This window comes from Ovis aries, chromosome 7 (assembly GCF_016772045.2).
Source record: "Ovis aries strain OAR_USU_Benz2616 breed Rambouillet chromosome 7, ARS-UI_Ramb_v3.0, whole genome shotgun sequence".
Classification (NCBI taxonomy): domain Eukaryota; kingdom Metazoa; phylum Chordata; class Mammalia; order Artiodactyla; family Bovidae; genus Ovis; species Ovis aries.
The window spans coordinates 38,448,624-38,470,228 of NC_056060.1; the positions used below are offsets into that span (position 1 = coordinate 38,448,624).

At 34.2% G+C, this 21,605-nt stretch overlaps 1 protein-coding gene across 1 annotated transcript in view; it reads right to left on the reverse strand.

Moving 5' to 3' along the window:
* MDGA2 (MAM domain containing glycosylphosphatidylinositol anchor 2) overlaps nt 1-21,605 on the reverse strand; it is a 925,916-nt gene that overhangs the window by 323,982 nt on the left and 580,329 nt on the right. Inside the window, exon 5 of the mRNA XM_042252298.2 lies at nt 18,273-18,405. Within this exon, the coding sequence (XP_042108232.1) occupies nt 18,273-18,405 (133 nt within the window). The remainder of the gene's footprint in view (nt 1-18,272; nt 18,406-21,605) is intronic.

Sequence of the window (21,605 nt, forward strand, 5' to 3'; positions counted from 1 at the left end):
GTTGAAATTATTATTCTAGTATTATCATTATTGACAAGTTGATTGATTCTCATGAAGTCCAGGAATGATATATTACTAGGAAATTCTATAAAACAATGCTCCAGGATATGACAATATTTGAATAGCAATCATAAATAATCTCTAAAGCATGAGAGAGCCTTTGCTACAGATATAGAAGCTAACAAGCATTTTTCTTTTTTTTTTTTAATGTCCATAGGACAGATAGTCCTGCAAATGAATGAGAAAGCAGAGTAAATATTTGCTTCATGGAACATAAAAGTTTCCTAAAAGAGACATACTGCATAATAACATCAGTTCTAAAAAGAGTTTCACTAGATAGGTTTTGTTTGATTGACAAAATATTATTTATTGTTTATTTTTATTGTTACTAGGAATAAACACTTTTAGATATTGTTTGTTCTGCCCAGTATAACACTTTTCAACATAGTCATTTAATACGTATTTATTGACCACCTACTGTGTATTAAGGCCTGTGATAGGCACCTGGAATATAACAGTGGACAAAACAGCCAGAGCTCCTGCACTCAGTTTTACATTCTAATAGGACAAAACCTGTTCTCTCTCATTGTCTTGAGTGACTTCACATATTTAAATCACCTCCTGTTCTCTGATTTTGTGTGCATTTGTTATTCTTGACCAGAATATTTATGCCATCACAAAACAATGAGTAAAGAAATTTGCCAATAGGTATTCTTCAGTGAAATCAGACTTTATAAATTATAACAGGTTTTATATATATCTGAATCTAGTCATTAAACAAGATAAACAGAAAAAAATAGAACTACAAATTGGTTTCCAAGGTGAGCAAAAGATACAAAAGATTAAGTCAAAGCTTATTTTAGTCAATAAGTTATGTTAATAGCTGGGGTACTAATACTTAATGGCCTGAAAAGTCTTTATAATATTTTTGAAACATGATGGGAAAAACATCATCACCACACACATCTCCGTCCTTTGGTGAACCGTTCCTTCCAACAGGTGAAATTGGCAAAACATGGTCTCATTCAATTTTATGAGAAGCTGAGTGTCATCTGCAGTTGCAGCTGAATCCTTGAGGGTCATCACTCATGGAAGGAAAATCCAAGCTATAAAGCACTTCCAACCAAGGGATCTGTTTTCCAGGGAATTTTCAGTTCTAGAAGATATCGGCTTTTTAGGGGTAGGGCCAGTTTGCAAAGATGCCCTCCTCACAAAATCAGCATAATGTGAACTTGCTATTCCTGTTGCCTGGGAGTTTCTTCAACTGCTTATTCACCAGGTAAACCACTTTATTATGGTCAAATGTCAATAAAATTTCTTTACCAAATTTCTAGTTTTTGTCCAAAGCAATTGAATCCTTTCCTGCTTTGAATTGTATAAACATAGCAGTTTATAATAGCTCTCCTTACAACATACCCTGGTTTAGTTGCTCAGTTATGTCCAACTGTGCCACCTCATGGTCTGTAGCATGCCATGTTTCCCTGTCCTTCACCATCTCCCAGAGCTTGCTCAAACTCATGTCCATTGCGTTGGTGATACCATCAAGCCATCTAGCCCTCTGTTGTCCCCTTCTCCTCCCGCCTTCAATCTTTCCTATATCCGGGTCTTTTCCAGTGAGTCAGTTCTTTGCATCAGGCAGCCAAAGTATCGGAGCTTCAACTTCAGCATCAGTCCTTTCAATGAATATTCAGGATTGATTTTCTTTAGCATTAACTGGTTTGATCTCCTTGCATTCCAAGGGATTCTCAAGAGTCTTCTCCAACACCATGGTTCAAAAGCATCAGTTCTTCAGTGTTTAGCCTTTATGGTCCAACTCTCACATGCATACATGACTACAGGAAAAACCACAGCTTTGACTCTATGGAAATTTGTCAGCAAAGCAATGTCTCTGCTTTTTATATGCTGTCTAGATTGGTATTAGCTTTTCTTCCAAGGAGCAAATGTCTTTTAATTTCATGGCTGCAGTCACCATCTGCAGTGATTTTGGAGCCCAAGAAAATAAAGTCTCTCACTGTTTCCATTGTTTCCCCATGTATTTGCCATGAAGTGATGGACCAGATGCCAAGGTCTTTGCTTTTTGAATGCTGAATTTTAAGCCAACTTGTTCACTCTCCTCTTTCACCTTCATCAAAAGGCTCTTTAGCTCCTCTTTGCTTTCTGCTATATGATGGTGTCATCTGCATATCTGAGGTTATTGATGTTTCTCTCAGCAATCTTGATTCCCACTTGTGCTTCATCCAGCCCAGCATTTCACATGATGTACTCTGCATATAAGTTAAATAAGCACAGTGACAATATACAGCCCTGACAAACTCCTTTCACAATTTGAACAAGTCCACTGTTCTATGTCCATTTTGAAATGTTGCTTCTTGACCTGTGTACAGGTTTCACAGGAGGCAGGTAAGGCAGTATGGTATTCCCATTTCTTTAATAATTTTCCACAGTTTGTTGTGATTCACACAGTCAAGGCTTTAGCATAGTCAATGAAGCAGAGCTAGACATTTTTCTGGAATTCTCTTGCTTTTTTTATGATCCCACAGATGTTGGTAATTTGATCTCTGGTTCCTCTGCTTTTCTAAATCCAGCTTGAACATCTGAAAGATCTCAGTTCACACAATGTTGAAGCCTAGCTTGGAGAATTTTGTACATTACTTTGCTAGCATGCGAAATGAGTGCAACTGTGTGGTAGTTTGAACATCCTAGCCACATACCCAAGCCACCAATAGAATATTTACCTTCCTCTTTCACTCTGAAATATTTAAGAATTGAATTATCTGTGAAGAAGGTGATGGTTTTCATATTTGTAACAAAAACACTCGCAAAATTGTTTGCAAAGAACTGTGAGCTCAATAAAGTTTTATTGAAAAAAAGTGCTGAATTTAAAGATTAGAGAACAGGAGCTCCACATAAGACCTATTTGTCATAAACTGAACCTGCCAAAAAAAAAAAAATCAACACGAAAAACTCAGGATTCCATGAACCTTTCATTAAAAAGTACTAGTTATGAAGACCTTTCAGGTTTTTCATTGTTTAACCCATCTAAAATAACCATGCTTTATGTCACTAACAAGATGATAGCAAAGACTTTCTCTATCAAAATTTAGAGTACCACTCACAAAAATAATTACAGCATATTACTTATACTTCTTTGAACTTAATTTTTTGCTCAGTTTCAGCAAACATATTACTATTAATAAACCATCAGATTAAATCAAATTATGTCCCTGATACCAAAACTAGAGGCATAAGCCATTTGTCATAAGAGGACAGCATGTGAGTAATTCAACACAGAATTTTAAAAAATCAGTTAAGATTTAAGGTTCTTCCTTAAGAATGATATAGCAGCGGAACAGATAAAAACATCACCTAAAACCATCTGGTGTTGGTCTCTTAGCTATACTTTTTGAGCCCTCATTAGTGTAGCAAAGAAAACAAGACAATAAAATTCTGCTTTGGCTATCACAGCTGCTGAAATGGAGGCAGCTGGCCTTTCTACAACCAGTATAAAAACATAGAGGGATTGTGCAAAAAGGTATTCTCTTATTAGTCAGTCTCTTGTTCCATCGTATTGGTCTTATAAAGATAAGATTTTAAAAATATTTTTTAATTAATTCTTGTACCTTTTTCTTTTTTAGGCTGCACTTGCACTGCACAGGCTTCCCTGATGGCACAGACAGTGAAGCGTCTGACTGCAACGTGAGAGACCCAGGTTCGATCTCTGGGTCGGGATCCCCTGGAGAAGGCAATGGCACCCCACTCCAGTACTCTTGCCGGGAAAATCCGGTGGACAGAGGACCTGGTAGGCTATGGTCCATGGGGTCGCAAGGAGTCGGACACGACTAGGTGACTTCACTTGCACTCCACGGCATGTGGATCTTAGTTCCCACACCAGGGATTGAACCCACGCCACCTGAACTGGAAGTCTTAACCACTGGACCCCCATGGAAGTTTCATTTTATAGTAATTTGGCTAATATGACTCATAGTTAATCTTAAGGAATAATGTTGAACAGATTTAACTCTGCTGGGACTCTATTTGCCTCTCCAGGGGAATTTGTTAGTTTCCAAAGTATTGCCCAGGCCAAATCTCTACTTGATTAGGAAAAAACCTTGGCATATAGTCTCCTAATCTTATGACGTATCTGTACTCAGATTACTCAAATACCTAAATTGGTTCCAAGAGACAGCAAAGGTTAAAAATCACATCATGAGCTTAATTAGCCAGGTCATTGATAGCAACTAAATAAACTGATGGCAAACAAAGGAATAACCTATGTTTTATTTAAATAAAAACTGTTAATTTAATATATATCTATTAAGAGCCAACTGTGTGTCAGACTGTTCAAGGCACTGGAAGTAACAGGAAAAAACAGACAAAAATCCTGCCCGAGGTATTTGCAATTAGATGGAGACAATCACGGCCCTTAATATGCTCCAGGCACTCTTCAATCACTTTTACACATATTTTTAATGTAATTTTATGAGATGACTAGTATTATTAACTATTTTACTTATTACCAATCTGAGAAACAGTGTAGATAAGTTTGCCATGGCAACATACATAGTGAATGGCTCCAGAGCTGAGATTCTAATCTAGTCAGTCTCACTTCAGATGGATAAACACAGTAAATAAACTCCAGAGTGAAATAAAGTTAATAATTCTCAAGTTCTAATTAAATTCCTGGTGATATTTATGCCAGAGGAAGAATTAATTCTGCTGCTCTAATAGAAGGGATAACATTAGTATCATCCATTATAATAAAGCCTAAGGAAGGAAAAAATAGACATAGTTTGCTTGTCAGGCTTATAGAAATCTCTATCATTTATAATAGAAGAAAAAAAGGTCTTGTAAACCCCCTAAGGCATGATTTAAAAGCCAAAATTCTGAAGTGATGGTGAAAGAGGCTCTTAGGCCATTGCTCAGTGTTTGCACTTCAGGGCTTAGTTATTTGAGTTCTCAGACTTCACAAGCTAAGGAGAAGAAATTTCAACACGGAAAGGATTCCTGAGACAGGAAAATGGAGAACAGTGTAGGTGACAACATGCCACTAAGAAAAGAGTAAGAAAAACAAGTGTAAAAAAAAAAAAAAAAAACCAAGTGTATTATTACAAGGAATAGCAAGCAAATTCACAAAGATAAACTTATTAACCAACTATTCTTCTATTTCAACTGCCAATCTTAAAATATCAGATTAGGCAGGAAGAATTTTAAAAGGCAAGAAAAGAAGAAATACAGCCGTATATTCAGGTATTAATCATGGGATAAAGAGAGAGAAAAAGGGAGAAAGAGAGAGACACTTTTGCTGGTGCTTCTAAAGTAAACTATCAAATACTACTTTGCAAAGGACAAAAGTAGTCATATTTTGCAAAATATAATACTGGACCAAAGGTCAGATTAAATAAATCAAAGTATATGAATCATGTATACATTCATACTTAACACATTTAAGCATTAAAATGATTATTTATGTTAGTGTCTAAAGTAGTTTCATAAAATAGAATAGCATATCTTGATTGCTGAATTGGGTCACAACTCAAAGACTCATGGCACTTGCATCATGGGTACCTCGGCCCTTACCAAGTATCTATTGCAACCTTCTAGCTGGAATTTCTGCTGCAGCCTGAAAATGTTGGAGTGAGGAATCTAATTCTAGGAGATGAGAGGTGCTTCAATAAATAAAGGCCTGCCCTGGGAAACGTAAGCACTGTGTACATTTTCACTTACAAAGGGCAAAATATGTTTTTAGGAGATGTTCTCCTTTCAAGTACACAACAATTCACTATTCCTTACTTTGTGCTTACATTGATATTCTTTCCCCATGGTTAATTAAACGAAAAAGAAAGGAAAAGAGAGGCTGAATCAGAGCATAGTTTGTTAAAAATGAATGTGCCAAAGAAGAGGGATTTGATTCCAAGTTTTGTGTATGGTTAGGAGCCAATTTATTGGACTAAATTACAAAACCACAAATTTGTGGTTTGCACTTCAGAAAAATGACAATTTGACACTCTAGACCTTGTAATAGATGTCAGTACTTTTTCATGTTGACACACTGTAAATACTAACTGCTGTTTAAGAATTTTATTAGAGACCTAATTCCAACATGAGTCAATCTAGGCCTATTAAAATAGTTATGTTTCTTATCTTGGGATTTCAGACATTCAGAGTACTTTTAAATATACTGTTGTCATATTCTGGGACAATGCAGCTATATTATAATGGAGGTATTTCTTTTTTTTTGAATAAGATAATACTGTAGTGTAACATATATGAAGGAACTAAAAAAAGCTGCACAAAATAAAACGTTGCTTAAGGAAAGACTAAAAGCCAATAAAACTTTAAAAATATGATTTTAATAAAAGATAAAACATTTACTGAATCACCTCCGAATTCAAATCCTCTCGACACATGAGAAATGCATGCACAAAAAATGTCCTGCTGATATTATATTTCTCAAAGCTACTGAAAATATAATTTTCCCTCTCTAGTTCCAATGCTTTCAACATAGATTTTGTTAAACCCATATTTCCCATTCTGCATGATTAATATACACTAATGAAATATCTTTACAGAGGAAACAAATACTTACTATTTGTTTGCGATGTCGAATTATGCTTTGTTTTTCTTCATCTTAATATTGATATGTATTGAATTGCCTATTAAACTCTCCAGTGACTTGAGAATTAAATCCATATTACATATTCTTTGACTGTGGATCTGTATGCATATAATAATGCCTTTCTAAACCTGTTCATATTTAACATTTGCCTTAAACACACTAAACAATGCTTAGTATGCAGATAGTTACATAGTCACTAAATTTTCAGGTTCTCTGAAATCTAGTTATTATTTTGCTGTGTGGTCCACACTGTCATAACTCTATATGGATATCATATCTGATTGCTGTTTCCTGATGGTTCCAAAATGAAAAAGACATAAACATTACAATTTTCAACAGGTTGAGCTAATTCTAATCCTGAAAACAAGATGCAGTGAGGCAGAACTTTAGTTATTAAGTATTCATGATCAACACCAAGAGAAATAGAAAAATACAGTTAAGAATAGAAGGAGTTTTGCTTCTTTCCACCCATTTCGTACCTCTCAGACAGTTATCTTAGTAGATTCAATTCCAGGGAAAATTATAAGACCCTATATCACACTATTTGTTTATCTAACCGCTTGTTCATTTACTTCCTGTTGTGTTTTTCCTTCAACTTTGAAAATATATATTTTAATTTGTACTTAATATGTAATAATCATTTTGAAAAATTTCTTATTTATGGTTACCTATTAAGTCAAACTGTATGAAATTGCCTATATTTTACCATTTTAGAACTATAAATTATTTTTGGTAAAACAAAGCAAACCTGTCTTGCCAGATTCTACTAAAAAACCACTACCTACTAGTATTTTACTTGACTGACTAAAAATTCTGCCTCTTGCTTGGCTGTGCACAACGTTGCAATGCAAAATCAAAATGCAGCTTAAGAGTAGCTTCATACAAGTGTCACATCTAGTAATGCCAAAAAATTGTACACCCTGTTCCTTGATAATTTTCATTTTTGTCAAAGCAGGGAAATAGGTACCATTAACTGAGGAAATCAGTCCTGGGTGTTCATTGGAAGGACTGATGTCGAAGCTGATGCAAAGAGCTAACTCATTTGAAAAGACCCTGATGTTGGGAAAGACTGAGGGTAGGAGAAAGGGACGACAGAGGATGAGATGGTTGGATGGCATCACTGACTGAATGGACATGAGTTTGGGTAAACTCCGGGAGTTGGTGATGGACAGAGAGGCCTGGTGTGGTGCGTTCATGGGGTCGCACAGAGTCGGACATGACTGAGTGACTGAACTGAACTGAACTGAACGAGAGGACAAGGCTGCTGCTGCTGCTGCTAAGTCGCTTCAGTCGTGTCCGACTCTGTGCGACCCCATAGGCGGCAGCCCACCAGGCTCTGCCATCCCTGGGATTCTCCAGGCAAGAACACTGGAGTGGGTTGCCATTTCCTCCATAAATTTCTAGAACAAAGTGTGTCTATCAGAAATTAATAATGTTGACTTTACCACACAATCACTCAACAGTATGTGATTGAAGGGTTCAGTAAAAGAAAAAAAAGGTCACTAGTACAATATACCAAGTAAGGAAGAGTGACTAAAAGGAGCTGAAAGAAAGAAATACTGCTCAAAACATGAACTAAGACATAATACTAAACAATTGGACATACCTACTTTCTATAGCAATAGAACAGTAGGAAGAAAATAAAGAAGAGCATGTTTTTATCAAAAAAAAAAAAAAAATGTGTCTCCTAGAACAGATGTTGCAAAAAAAATGAAAATGGAGGGAAAAGCCAAAATCTTTGTGATGCTCTGGTACTGATGGAATTAAGCACCCCAAGAGCAAACCAAAATTACAAGCTGCATCTAGACTTACAGTCAAAGTCTAGACTTAAAGTCAAATTTCTGATCAACTAACATTATGCTCCAGTTCATCTCTCTCATTTTAGTCCCTGTAATGACTGTGCCAAAGCCTTTGACTGTGTGGATCACAATAAACTGTGGAAAATTCTGAAAGAGGTAGGAATACAGACCACCTGACCTGCCTCTTGAGAAACCTATATGCAGGCCAGGAAGCAACAGTTAGAACTGGACATGGAACAACAGACCGGTTCCAAATCAGGAAAGGAGTATATCAAGGCTGTATATTGTGACCCTGCTTATTTAACATATATGCAGAGTACATCATGAGAAAGGCTGGGCTAGAAGAAGCACAAGCTGGAATCAAGATTGCTGGGAGAAATATCAACAACCTCAGATATGCAGATGACACCAAAGTGAAGAGGTACTAAAAAGCCTCTTGATGAAAGTAAAGGGGAGAGTGAAAAAGTTGGCTTAAAGCTCAACATTCAGAAAACGAAGATAATGGCATCAGGCCCCATCACTTCATGGGAAATAGATGTGGAAACAGTGTCAGACTTTATTTTTGGGGGCTCCAAAATCACTGCAGATGGTGATTGCAGCCATGAAATTAAAAGACGCTTAGTCCTTTTAAGGAAAGTTATGACCAACCTAGATAGCATATTGAAAAGCAGAGACATTACTTTGCCAACAAAGGTCCATCTAGTCAAGGCTATGGTTTTTCCAGTGGTCATGTATGGATGTGAGAGTTGGACTGTGAAGAAAGCTGAGTGCCAAAGAATTGATGCTTTTGAACTGTGGTGTTGAAGAAGACTCTTGAGAGTCCCTTGGACTGCAAGATCCAACCAGTCCATTCTGAAGGCAATCAGCCCTGGGATTTCTTTGGAGGGAATGATGCTAAAGCTGAAACTCCAGTACTTTGGCCACAGAAGATATTAAGCAGAAGATATTAAGAAGAGTTGGCAAGACTACACAGAAGAACTGTACAAATACACATATTAATGATATGATATTTTGAGGCTTCCCAGGTGGCACTAGTGGTAAAGAATCCACCTGCCTATGTAGGAAACATGAGACACAGGTTCGATCCCTGGGTTGGGAAGGTCCCCTGGAGAAAGGCATGGCAACCCACTCCAGTATTCTTGCCTGGAGAATCCCATGGACAGAGGAGCCTTGTGGGCTACAGACCACACGATTGCAAAGAGTAGGATACAACTGAATCAACATAGCACAGCACAGCTAAGTATGAAAATTTACATTTAATGAGTATATAATATTTGATATTCACTTATTTCTGTAACCATTGAAAAAGTTAGAATTTGTGATTTAATATTTCTGCTGAAAAGTACAAAGTAGTCTATTGTAACACTGATACTTTCAATAAGTTAAAAAGGACAACCAAAGGGCTAAATGAGATTTTGGAACTCCTCATTGATTTCTTCACAATGGTACTTTTTAAAAAATCTAACAACCATAATACCATAATACTTAGAACCCACCATTTTCCAGTCAATTTAAATACAATATCATTTAATCTTCAGTTTGTGTAATAAGGTAAGGTTCTATGGGGAAATATGTGCTTTTAAATGTCTTAGAGCGGAGGCAGGACAGTGACCAAGAACATATCTTCTCTTGAATGAGATGAAAACTTCTCTGCCACTGACGTTTTGTAAACAAAATATTGAGGGCTCAAGATTTGAAAAAATTTCATCAAGTAGGTTCATGAGTTCCACGGGTTATTTGTTTGCTATTTTTTCTCAAATAGTAATGTAAGCCTTATGTATAAAAGTACAACAGCACAATGAGGTATTAATCTTATCAAATTCTGCAAGCCTGAAACTTGCCTGCATGAATGCTGGAGCTTAAGAGTAGCTGTGTACATATAGGCTGTATCTACTTCTTTGTAGCCATCTCTTTTCAACTAAATTTCCACTGATGTTAGTGTTACCATGCAAATAAAAATGAAATCTGAGAGTAAATATTCTCTATCAATCGATTATCCACCCACAGCACAGCATCAACATGGCTTAGCAAAAAGCAGGTTCAAAGAGTCGAAGGACTTGATCACACAACTGGGGAGAGTCAGGATCTACACCTTGGTTTTTCTCAAAAATGCTTCTTTATGTAGAGCTGCTTAAGGTTGCATGTGAACCAGTGTTAACAACTGACATTGAGACTCATATTCCATATGAGGGTAGGCTGCATGTGAATTAGATCATTAAGTGACCAATTATACTAGCTTGCTTGAGATTATAGGATGTGAGACTTTCATTGAGTCCAGGACAAACTGGGATGGTTGGAAACCCTCAAGACAGTTCACTAATATAATCTATTCTAGGATTTTGGGTAAAAAAAAAAAAAAATATGGGATTAGTTACATGCACTTATGGAAATTATTGTATATCATCATGAGATCCAGTAATGTATCAAATGAACTTTGTCAGTGAATGATCATTAAAATATTCTAAACTACAAGTTGTACATGGCAAGTTCAAAACCATATAAGAACCTTAGAGTGCATTTTCAGCAACTGAATTATTATCTATAATAACATATTTCTCAACAGTTTCACTAGAACAATAGAACCTTATTAAGTACTAAGCCAAGGTCTACAAATCTGCAATCTAAAATTAAAAATTAATTGTTCTAAAGTGTAAAAATTCCATTGCTTTGTTTTAGCATGATCTCACCCAACTTGCTGAAAGAAATATCGCATGACTTGAACTCCTTTATTCTTGTAAATAACTTTTAAATTGTTTAGTTATAATTATAGTTTATTAGCATTTGAAGAGGAGAAGGCAATGGCACCCTACTCCAGTACTCTTGCCTGGAAAATCCCATGGACAGAGGAGCCTGGTAGGCTGCAGTCCATGGGGTCACTAAGAGTCGGACACGACTGAGCGACTTCACTTTCACTTTTCACTTTCATGCATTGGACAAGGAAATGGCAACCCACTCCAGTATTCTTGCCTAGAGAATCCCAGGGATGGGGGAGCCTGGTGGGCTGCCTTCTATGGGGTCGCACAGAGTCAGACACGACTGAAGTGACTTAGCAGCAGCATCAGCATTTGAAGAGTAACTGAAAAGCTGGGAAATAACATCAATGAATTGTTCTAGATGTTTGCTAAAATACAGACTATTTGACATACTTTCCAAAGTATTTGGTTAAGTTGTAAGACAATATTTCTTTAGTGGCTCAGATGGTAAAGAATCTGCCTGCAATGCAGGAGACCTGGGTTTGATTCCTGGGTAGGGAAGATCAACTGGAAAAGTGAATGGTGACTCACTCCAGTAGTATGGAGAATTCCATGGACAGAGGAGCCTGGTAGGCTATAGACCATGGGATTGCAAAGAATTAGACATGACTGACTAACACTTTCACTTTTAAAAATAGGATTTCAATAATTTATACCCTTTTATGATAGTGTTACCTTTCATTTGATTAAGTTTTTTTTCTTTTTTAATCTTTGCTTTGCTATCTACTATATCTGAGTTATGATGTCTTCTGGGCAAGTTAACAGTTTATGAGGAATATTGTATATAAGAGTTCACAGTCTAAGTTCACTTTGGATGTAGTGAAACTAAAAAAATCACTGCTAGGACAATAAAATGTACAGGTGTCGAAAGATCCCAGAAATATGCATACTTTCTGTTACTATGGCAGTAGAATTTTGGAAAATTTGAGTCACATTGTTGTTCAGAAAATAGTCTCAGACAGACCAAAGTTAAAGCCCCATAATGACCATTGCTTCTGTCCCCAGATTCACTGCATACTCAAGATCTGTATGCTCATATTATGAAGCTACATTAATGAGGATAGGGCATATATAGGTTCAATTGCCATAGGAAATGATGGAGCACCCAGATGAAGAATCTGTTACATATCAACAAAAGTGCAAGTTTATTCAACTCCTTATCATTTTCACAGAATAGCATTTTATAGTTCTGTTACACATTTTGTCAATTATAGTTTGATGGACATATGACAGAAGAACTATTCATTATACTTTTTTGGGAAAATAGTAGTATTAATTTATCCACTGATAAAAGTAATTTAAAAATGATAGAGAACTTATTTGAAGATTAGTAATCAATGACTGAAGCTATATATCATATCCTAGCAAAAATCTAAGATTCTTGTCCTCATCTCACCATGATTACTGATGATACCAATTTTATTCTTTCTCACCATTATCAAGGTTAACAGCCCAATGATGACTACTGTTTATTGGATTTGTTATGTGCTGGAATCTCTAAACGTTTTTCATTTAAGGGCATTTACAGCCTATAAAACAAAATAATATGGATTTCTGTGTCATCTCTATTTTAAAGAGGGGAAAAACAAGTTTAGAGAAGCTAAATAAAATCTCCAATTTGAGAAAAACAAATATGAACCTTAGGCTTTTGAACTTCAAAATTCATGCAAGAGAGTTGTAGGAAACATCTCATTCTCTAATTATATGGCCTATCAATAAGATTGTAATAGTAATTGCATGTATTCTTCTGGTATCTTTAGTAGTAAATACTGTTGTTTAGAAAACCTGCATTATGTATAATTTTAAAAAATCTGCTAAAGCATTCATATTCCCAAGATTTTAGTATATAAACAATAAAACATTTTTTTCCATTTATTTTCCTTTTTCTTCCTTCTGTTTCTTCTATCTCTTTTAATAAGTGGTGCTAATAACCTGTTTGGCTAGATGCTGTGGAGCTCACCTAACAGAAAGAACTTCAAATATACACATGGCTAAGAAGTATTTATGAGGTTAGTACTCACGTACAGATGACAGAAAAGTTTCCCCAGTCATTTCTTTTCATCTTTTTACTAGTTATGTATGACAATGGGATATACTGTTTTACAAGAGAAGGTGCTTATGTCCACACTATTCCTATTACAGACAACTCCATAAAGTTCCAATAACTGAAGTATTATTTATTTATCATAACACTTAGATAATTTAAATTCCTCCAAACATAGAAGAGAACTACCATGAAGAGATCACAGCATGCACAACATTTCCTATTAGGTCTCACAGAAATTGCTGAGCATTACAACTTTTCTACAGGTTATATAAAGTAATAAGAACAGATAATGGTTATATAATGAAGGGAACAGATGTTTCCTAACCTCTTTCTTTTTCCATGGTAAAATTTAATGGGACAGATTAGAGAGGAAAAAATAAGGAGAAAGAAGAAAGAGAGAAAGCAGAAGAGAAGGAGGATGTAGATGTTTCCCATATTTCTATAGTCAGTAATATTTTTGGGATGACTCGGTTCCTAGATGTAACACATTTATGGAAAACATCCTAATTGGATAATTTTATAAATGCCAAATTTGAGCAGACTGAATCAGAAGACCTATATTTTAGTAAAATTAGCCCCACCTGTCTCATTTCTTTATGGATTCATCATAACCTCCCAAGTAGGTACAAAATATGTATTTCATTCTAAAGTAACATGCTTAATTCTTATTTGCCTTTGAAATCATGTCATCAACATATAAGTGCTTCAAATATATTAAAATAAATTAAATCTGTTTTATTATAATTTATAGGTGTCCTCATGTTAGAAATACACATAATTTCAGTTTAGTTACCATAACTATGATAATTTAAAATATACTTTCATTTATTAATATTCTAAATTTTAACATTTGAATAGGTTTATTTTAATAAACTATGAAAAATACAAGGACATTAAGAATTTACCAATCAAAAGGTAATATTCATTTTCTTCCAAAAGAGAGTTGAAAAAGGATCAAAACGATTTTTAGACCCTGCTATAAGATTATGACAACTGAAAATCAACAAACATGCTATCTTATGTTTCATAAACTTCTATGAATTTTTCATGATGAGGTCTAAGACAGCTAGATTAGCATGATAAATAATATTTATATAACAGAAACTTTTTCATAGCATGGCAAATAGTCAACAGAGACCAACAAATGATTGGATACTCCATGACAGATAATTTCAAGCTCTACTATGATGCTAATTCATAGTAAAAAAGTTAAGAAAACACATTACTGGTAAATCTATAGATGACACAGACTTTTAAAATGACACCTAGCAGTTGCTTTTCTAAGCAGGTCTAGAAAATTGATTTTTATCAATGGAAGTTTCTATTCACAAAATGTAAGAGGTTCATGGCAAACAGTCTGACAATAAAGACATTTGTTTTCCAAAGCATTTATATATGTTTAAAATGTATACACTGCCAGGTCATTCCCTAGAAATTCTAATTCTGTAGATGTGGAATAGGCTCAGGAATCTATACTACACAATGCAATTGTTCTGCTGCAAAATCTTTTAGAAACCCTCATCCACAGTAGACATTATTTCCATCTTCACATGCTGTACCATTTGGGCATTGTGCAAGTCCAGTTGATAGAGTGATTGAAATTTAAAAGTTTATTTGACTATAAAGATGTTAAAATGAAATTTGTCTGTACAAAATATACATTTTTACTAAATTATTTGATCTCTATACCAAAATTATTAGTATTTCCAAAGTTATACTTTCCTAAGTATATTACAAAGGAGATTAATCAAACATTACAATATTTATAATAGAATATCTTTTCCCTCAATAAATTACACATTTTCCTTGACACTGTGTACACTAAGAGTTAGAAATGTGAGAATTTTTTATTTAGAGATTCACAGGAAGGAAAACTTAAAAATATCTGACTCTCATATTGGTTATGGCGGTGGTAACTTAGGATCTCCTGATGTTAGTAAAACTATGGACTTATTTGTTAGTTTACAGACCTATTTGCATGGAGATGATGGAAACTTAACTTATTTGAAATTCATGGACTCTTCTAACTTTAAGCACAACCAGAGGGAAATGTGCTTAAGCAAACCTGATTTGAATATGAAAAACACCAGGCACATACCTGATTATACTCAACAAAGAATTAAACAAGGTATTAGTTTATATTTTTCAATTCACTTATTTATCATAACTCTGAAGCTCATTTTATAATGACTGTCAATCTGAATGTTGTGAAATATTTATAAAAGAGAATATTCAAAATATTCATAAAAGAGAATAATAGTTTGTTTGTTCAGTCTAGATATATAATATTTTTGCTTAAAAAATAATAGACCAGAAAGTGATCTTGTGTTCTTCATGTAGTCAAATCTCTGCTTTCTGAGCTATTGATTTTTAAAAATTATCTTGGAAATAGTCATCCAGCTGCTTTACAAGACTTTAGGAGTTGGAAAGCCTATTACTTCTTGTGATAATCTTCTCCCTTCCACTTTAGGATAAATCATTTATTTCTAATAAAACACTATGGCTGAGATTTAAGTTCATTTTCTCAGATCCACAAAAAGATCTGAATAGCTAGTCAGTCTCCTATTTTAAAATAACCCTTCAAACATTGGGACCAAGCCTGTCTCCATCCTTTATTCGCTATGGAAATTGGAAGGTAATAAAATCATACATATGTTCAGCATTAAAAAAAAAAAGATGCAATTTTATTATACTTTAATCTTTAAGAATTTTTGTTTGTCTTACTTCAGTTCATCCTCAAAACAAACCAATGAGGATACTTTTTAAATCAAAAATTTCATTTTTTAAAAAATTTTCATTTTATATTGGAGTATAGTTGATGAACAAGGTTCTGTTAGTTTCAGGTGTAGAGCAGAGGGATTCAGTTATACATATATATATATATCTATTCTTTTCAAATCCTTATCCCATTTATATGTTATTATACAGTTCTGAGCAGAGTACCTGGTACTATACAGTAGGTCCAAATGAAAATATTTTAATTGCTGTAGGCCAATTTGTTATGTGTCAGGTGATGCAAAAACACGTGACTAAAAAAATCCACCTGTTTACATCTCAGTAGTTATAAAGATAAACTGAAATGATAAACATTAAATACTTTTAAATTAATAAAGCACTTACCAAGTGCAAGGCTGTAACATAAGTAATAATATATCCACTATTATGCTATTCCCCATTTCACTGAATGGAAGAAATATTCACACACATTGAGATATGGTGAAGTCAGCTTGGCTTACACATGATCTGGCTTGAACTAGAATAGTCTGCATTATCATCTGTCAACATGCACTGCACATTTGCTTTAATCATTAATAAAAAGGGCACATTTAAAAATCAAAATGGAGTAACCATGGTTCAGGCATCCAGGATGGAGCCGAGAGGTCTCTTCATTTTCTGCCATTAAAGTAATATCTGCATATTTGAGGTTGTTGGTATTTCTCCCTACAATCTTGATTCCAGTTTGAGTTTCCTCCAGCCCAGCATGAAGTTAAAAAAGCAGATGTACTCTACATAGAATTAAATAAGCAGAGTGACAATATACTTGTTGTACTTCTTTCCCAGTTTTGAACAAGTTGGTTGTTCCGTGTCTGGTTGTAACTATTGCTTCTTGACCTGCATACAGGTTTCTCAGGAGACACATACAGTGGTCTGGTGTTTCCATCTCTTTAAGAATTTTCCATAGTTTCTTGTGATCCACACAGTCAAAGGCTTTAGCATAGTCAACAAAACAGAAGTAGATGATTTTCTGGAACTCCTTTGCTTTCTCCATGATCCAAAGGATATTGGCGATTTGATCTCTGGTTCCTCCAACTCTTCGAAACCCAGCTTGTACATCTGGACGTTCTCAGTTCACATACTGCTAAATCCTAGCTTGAAGGATTTTGAGCATAACGTTGCTAGCATGTGAAGTGAGCACAACATTGCTAACATGTGAAGTGAGCACAATTGTATAATAGTTTGAACATTCTTTGGCATTTTGGCATCCCTTCTTTGGGACTGGAATGAAAACCGACCTTTTACAGGTCAAAGTATGAGCACACAATTTTTTCCTCTTTCCAAAAAGCCCTAGATTTAATATTTCTACCAAATGAGTAGATGGAGCTGCTGACTACTAGCTCACTGTCAGAGGAACAAATAAGTGTGTCCTATATTCTTTATACATTATCTCATAAATCCCTTCCTATAACTTTATGAGTTTATGAGGAAACTGGGGCAATGAAGAGTAAAGTAACTTGCTCAACAGGATCTAATAAGAGCTAATAAGTGGCAGACCCAGGACCTAAACTGAAGAACACCAAAACCTACAGTTTTCCAGGTTTTTGTTAATGGGTAAAGCACTTTTTAAAGTTCTATACTTTTAATATAATAACAAGATCAAAAACTCAATAATTGCCACTGAAAATTTCTCAAAATGCATTCAAATTCTAATTTATTATGGTGATTTTTCATATACAAACTTATAAAAGTAGCTCATTCACATGCTCTCTCTTTGCTTTTTCATTCAAGCATTTCTTCTCAACATGTTTGCAATTATTCCGAGGTCTATATTACTAAACACAGGCTAACTTAAGTGGAAATCTTGTTGATTTTTGACATTTTCTACAAAAATAATTTCCTAAAAATACCTACATGAAATTACCAATTAGCTTTCTTGACATGAAACGGAGTAAGGGAAAAGTTCTTTTACTCAGCTTTGGAATCACGAAACACTTTTAGCAACTTGGAGCATAAATTTTCATATGAAAAATCTAGTATTTCTCTGAAATTTCTTTGAACAAAATATAGGCTGATTTGTGATATCTAGGAAAGCATTATTTTAAGGAATAATAATTTGATTTGCTATATAAACAAATGCCTTACATGGGATCCTATTGCAGTTAAATTTTACAGTTTCCAATTATAAAAAAATTTTCATGTATCACAGAATTTTCTGGAAAGAAAAGACACTGTTCCCACATATACTATAGAAATCGTTTGGTCAGTTAAAAAGTTATAGAGACTTTTACAACATTTGTTGTGGATAAGGAACATAAAACATTCAGATTGTACTTCCATACCTGTTTTATTGGAAAGTCTAAATGACACCATCTTATCAGGGATATTACATACATTCCTCACTGAAGCAATGCAGCTATAATTAGCATAGTCCTGTGGTCGAAGATTCTTTAGTTTTAAGATCTTCGTTTCACCCTGAAAATGTAGAAAAAGTCATTAGAAAAAGTCAGTGGTGACCGAATTAATAAATGAATCATAACATTATATTTTAAATCATATTATCAGAATATGGAAGATTGTCAGTTATTTAAGAAAAATGCCCTAAATTTTAAAAATATATTGCACTTAAAAATCATACTGCAATGTGCTTGGAGATAAAAACTAACAAACAGCAATGAAAATTCATAACAATTTCTTTGCAAACCAGCTTCCTAAGGGGGAGGGATCTATTTCTGGTGGTAGTTATGCAAATTATTATGCAAAGATCAGAACAGTGTACTTAATAATGGAGTCTATTCAACAAACAGTGTAATCTATGCAGATTTCAACATGAAATGTTATGAAAGAAAAGGATTCTGAAGATGAGACAATAAATGAAACGCTGTTGGTAGAACAAAGTTAATGAAGTCAATCTAATGATGGATAATTAAATTTATATACATAAATATTTTGTGTATATGGAGCAATGGCAGATGATAGATCTAAAACTGCATTTAAAGAGTATTCATGATGTTTTTATATTATTTTTGTTCTTGTTACTTTACTTTCAGGAATTTAAAGTCTAAATCTCCTGAGTAAATCTGCAGAATTGCAGATAGATTCAAATTAGGCAAGTTGCCAAAAATGTCTTATCCACTCTTGATGAACCAAAAAGCCCATACAAAAACACTGAAATTATTCAGAAGATAAAAAGAACCACCAACAACAATAAGATGATGAAAAAAAAAAAACTTGCCCAATTCAAATAAGGTCTCCTGGGATTTTTTTCTTTACCAGCTAAAGTTATTAATGCATCTCTCAAAATAGTTCCTCTCACAAGTAACTTAATTATGGAGATGGTAAAAATGTCTCCCAATGACATCCCATTTGGTATAGCAATTTTCAAAATGTTAATTTTTCCAGATAACATCTGTACAGAACCATGTGTTTCTTTTATTTTACTTAAGGACTTCATTCAAGTCCTAAAAATTGCAATACTTTCATACATTATTCAAAAGAATCAGAATACTTAGTGATTTAATACATAAGACATGGCCTGTTCATTTGCCAAAGAAAAGAAAAGAAAAAACCACCCCTCCCAAAAAAAAAAAAGCATAAGTAGGTACACAGTGTTTTCGAAATGTCAAATGAATCTTCCTCAGTGTGTATAGGCATTTGGCTAACACCTTTCATTCAGTCTTAAAACAGTCACACCTTAAAACACTGGGATTTTCCTCACTAGGATAAATAGTCATATCTTAAATTTTTTGTAAAAAAGACATTGCATTTTTTCTGTATAAGCAGATGCAAATACACCCCACAGAATATACAGAGTCAGTGTCTGTGGTTCTAGAATTTATATTTAAAACATGTTCTCAATATATTACAGAGCTGTCATGTTATCTATATACAATGCATATAAAAGGGTGCTTAGTTAGAAAGCATAGAGAAAGAATATGTTATACTAGAACCAGTTGACTCAGATAGTTTTTTGAACAAGATACTTTATCTTCCTCCTTGTACCTCTGAATATCATTGCTTAGATTTCTTTTCTTTCTCCCCTCAACACTTGACTGTCGGTATTCTCTGGAATTCTATTTGTTTCACAGTTAATCACACTTTATAAAATTTCCTTAAATGATTTTATCCTTGCTAATGAATTTATACTGCAAGCCCTATATTTCTGCCTTTTTATTCAAGTCTTTATTTCTATTCCAGAACTGTCTCAATTTCAGATGTATACAGCAAAATTTTTACATCAATTTTGTATATTTTTATGTCTCGTAGATACCTAAAACTCATATCCCAAAGTAGACTTCAAGTCTATTCCTCTAAATTTACTCTTTCTTTTTTAGCAACAGGAATCTTAGATTTTCAATTATTATTTGATATTCAGTATCTCCATCTCAGATTCTCTTATTGACCTTGCAACACATTCAATATTGAACATTCTTTTATTTATACTTAAATATAATGCTCTAAGCCCAACATTCAGCTGAGAAATTTCTGATTGTGCTTAGTATAGCTTAAGAATCCAAGCAAATATGATCATCTAATCTAGAATCAGGACTTTTCAACATGGAAATCTGATTATGCCCTCTCTCTGCTTAAATCAAAGGAATGGCATGTTATTGTTCTTAAAAATAAACATAATAATTCTTAACATGACTGTCAGCCCTTTGGATCTGCATTTTCCTCGCCTCTCCTGTCTCCTCTCATTTTCCTAACGCTTTACACATACTCAGCTTCCTGTGGCCACAGACCCTCTGCACATGCCGGGTTCCTTACTTCTCTATGCCTAACCAACTTTGTCTCATTCTTCAATCCCAGCACTCCTCACTTCCACAGGTAGGTCTTTCCTTACTTTCTGGAAAAAGAGGAAACGCTTTCTGGGAGGTCTGCTTATACCTTGTTATAACACAGTTTCTTTTTTCCACTTATTTTGGTAATGGATTTATTTTCTGCCATGCTCCCCCCTTGCTAGTAAGTACCAAGAGGGCAGAGATTATGTCTGTCTTGTTCTCAGCAGTATGTCCTAAGCACTTAGCAGAGGATTTATCATAGGTGAGATACTTTTTAAACACATTCTTTTGCAATTAAAAGTACTGTGAATACTTATATTTTAGCACTCAGCATTTTGCTTATACATATTTATTTTCCCAGAATTTATTTCTGCTTGGCACCTGATATGAATTCAATAGACATTAATAAATATAGTCAATAGTCTAAAATAAGCCAGGCAGTGATAACAATTCTTATATAAAAGAATAAATGGTGCCATTCAGATGCATATTAAATGATAAAGTCTCTTTATTTACATAGAATTGATTATATTCTGCCAGTATTCCTTGTTTCTGTTTCCACTGGCAAATTATATTTAATCTATATTTTCTGGATATTTTTTCAACACTTCACTGAAACTTCCAATGTCACTAATAATCTCTTTTGTTAAAATTCAATAAATCTTAATAAATCTTCATTTCCTTTTTATGTGTGTATCCTTCTCCACTTCCTTCTAATACTTTAGATTACCTTTGCTATTTTGACAGCACCTTGTGTGTAGGTAAAAAATTATAAATAAAATAATTTAGACACATTTTGATTACATTTATTTCATTTTCTATTATACAAATTTTAGTCTGCAAACTTCTATGAATACTATTTTTCTATAGCAATCTGATGCATTATCATGGTTT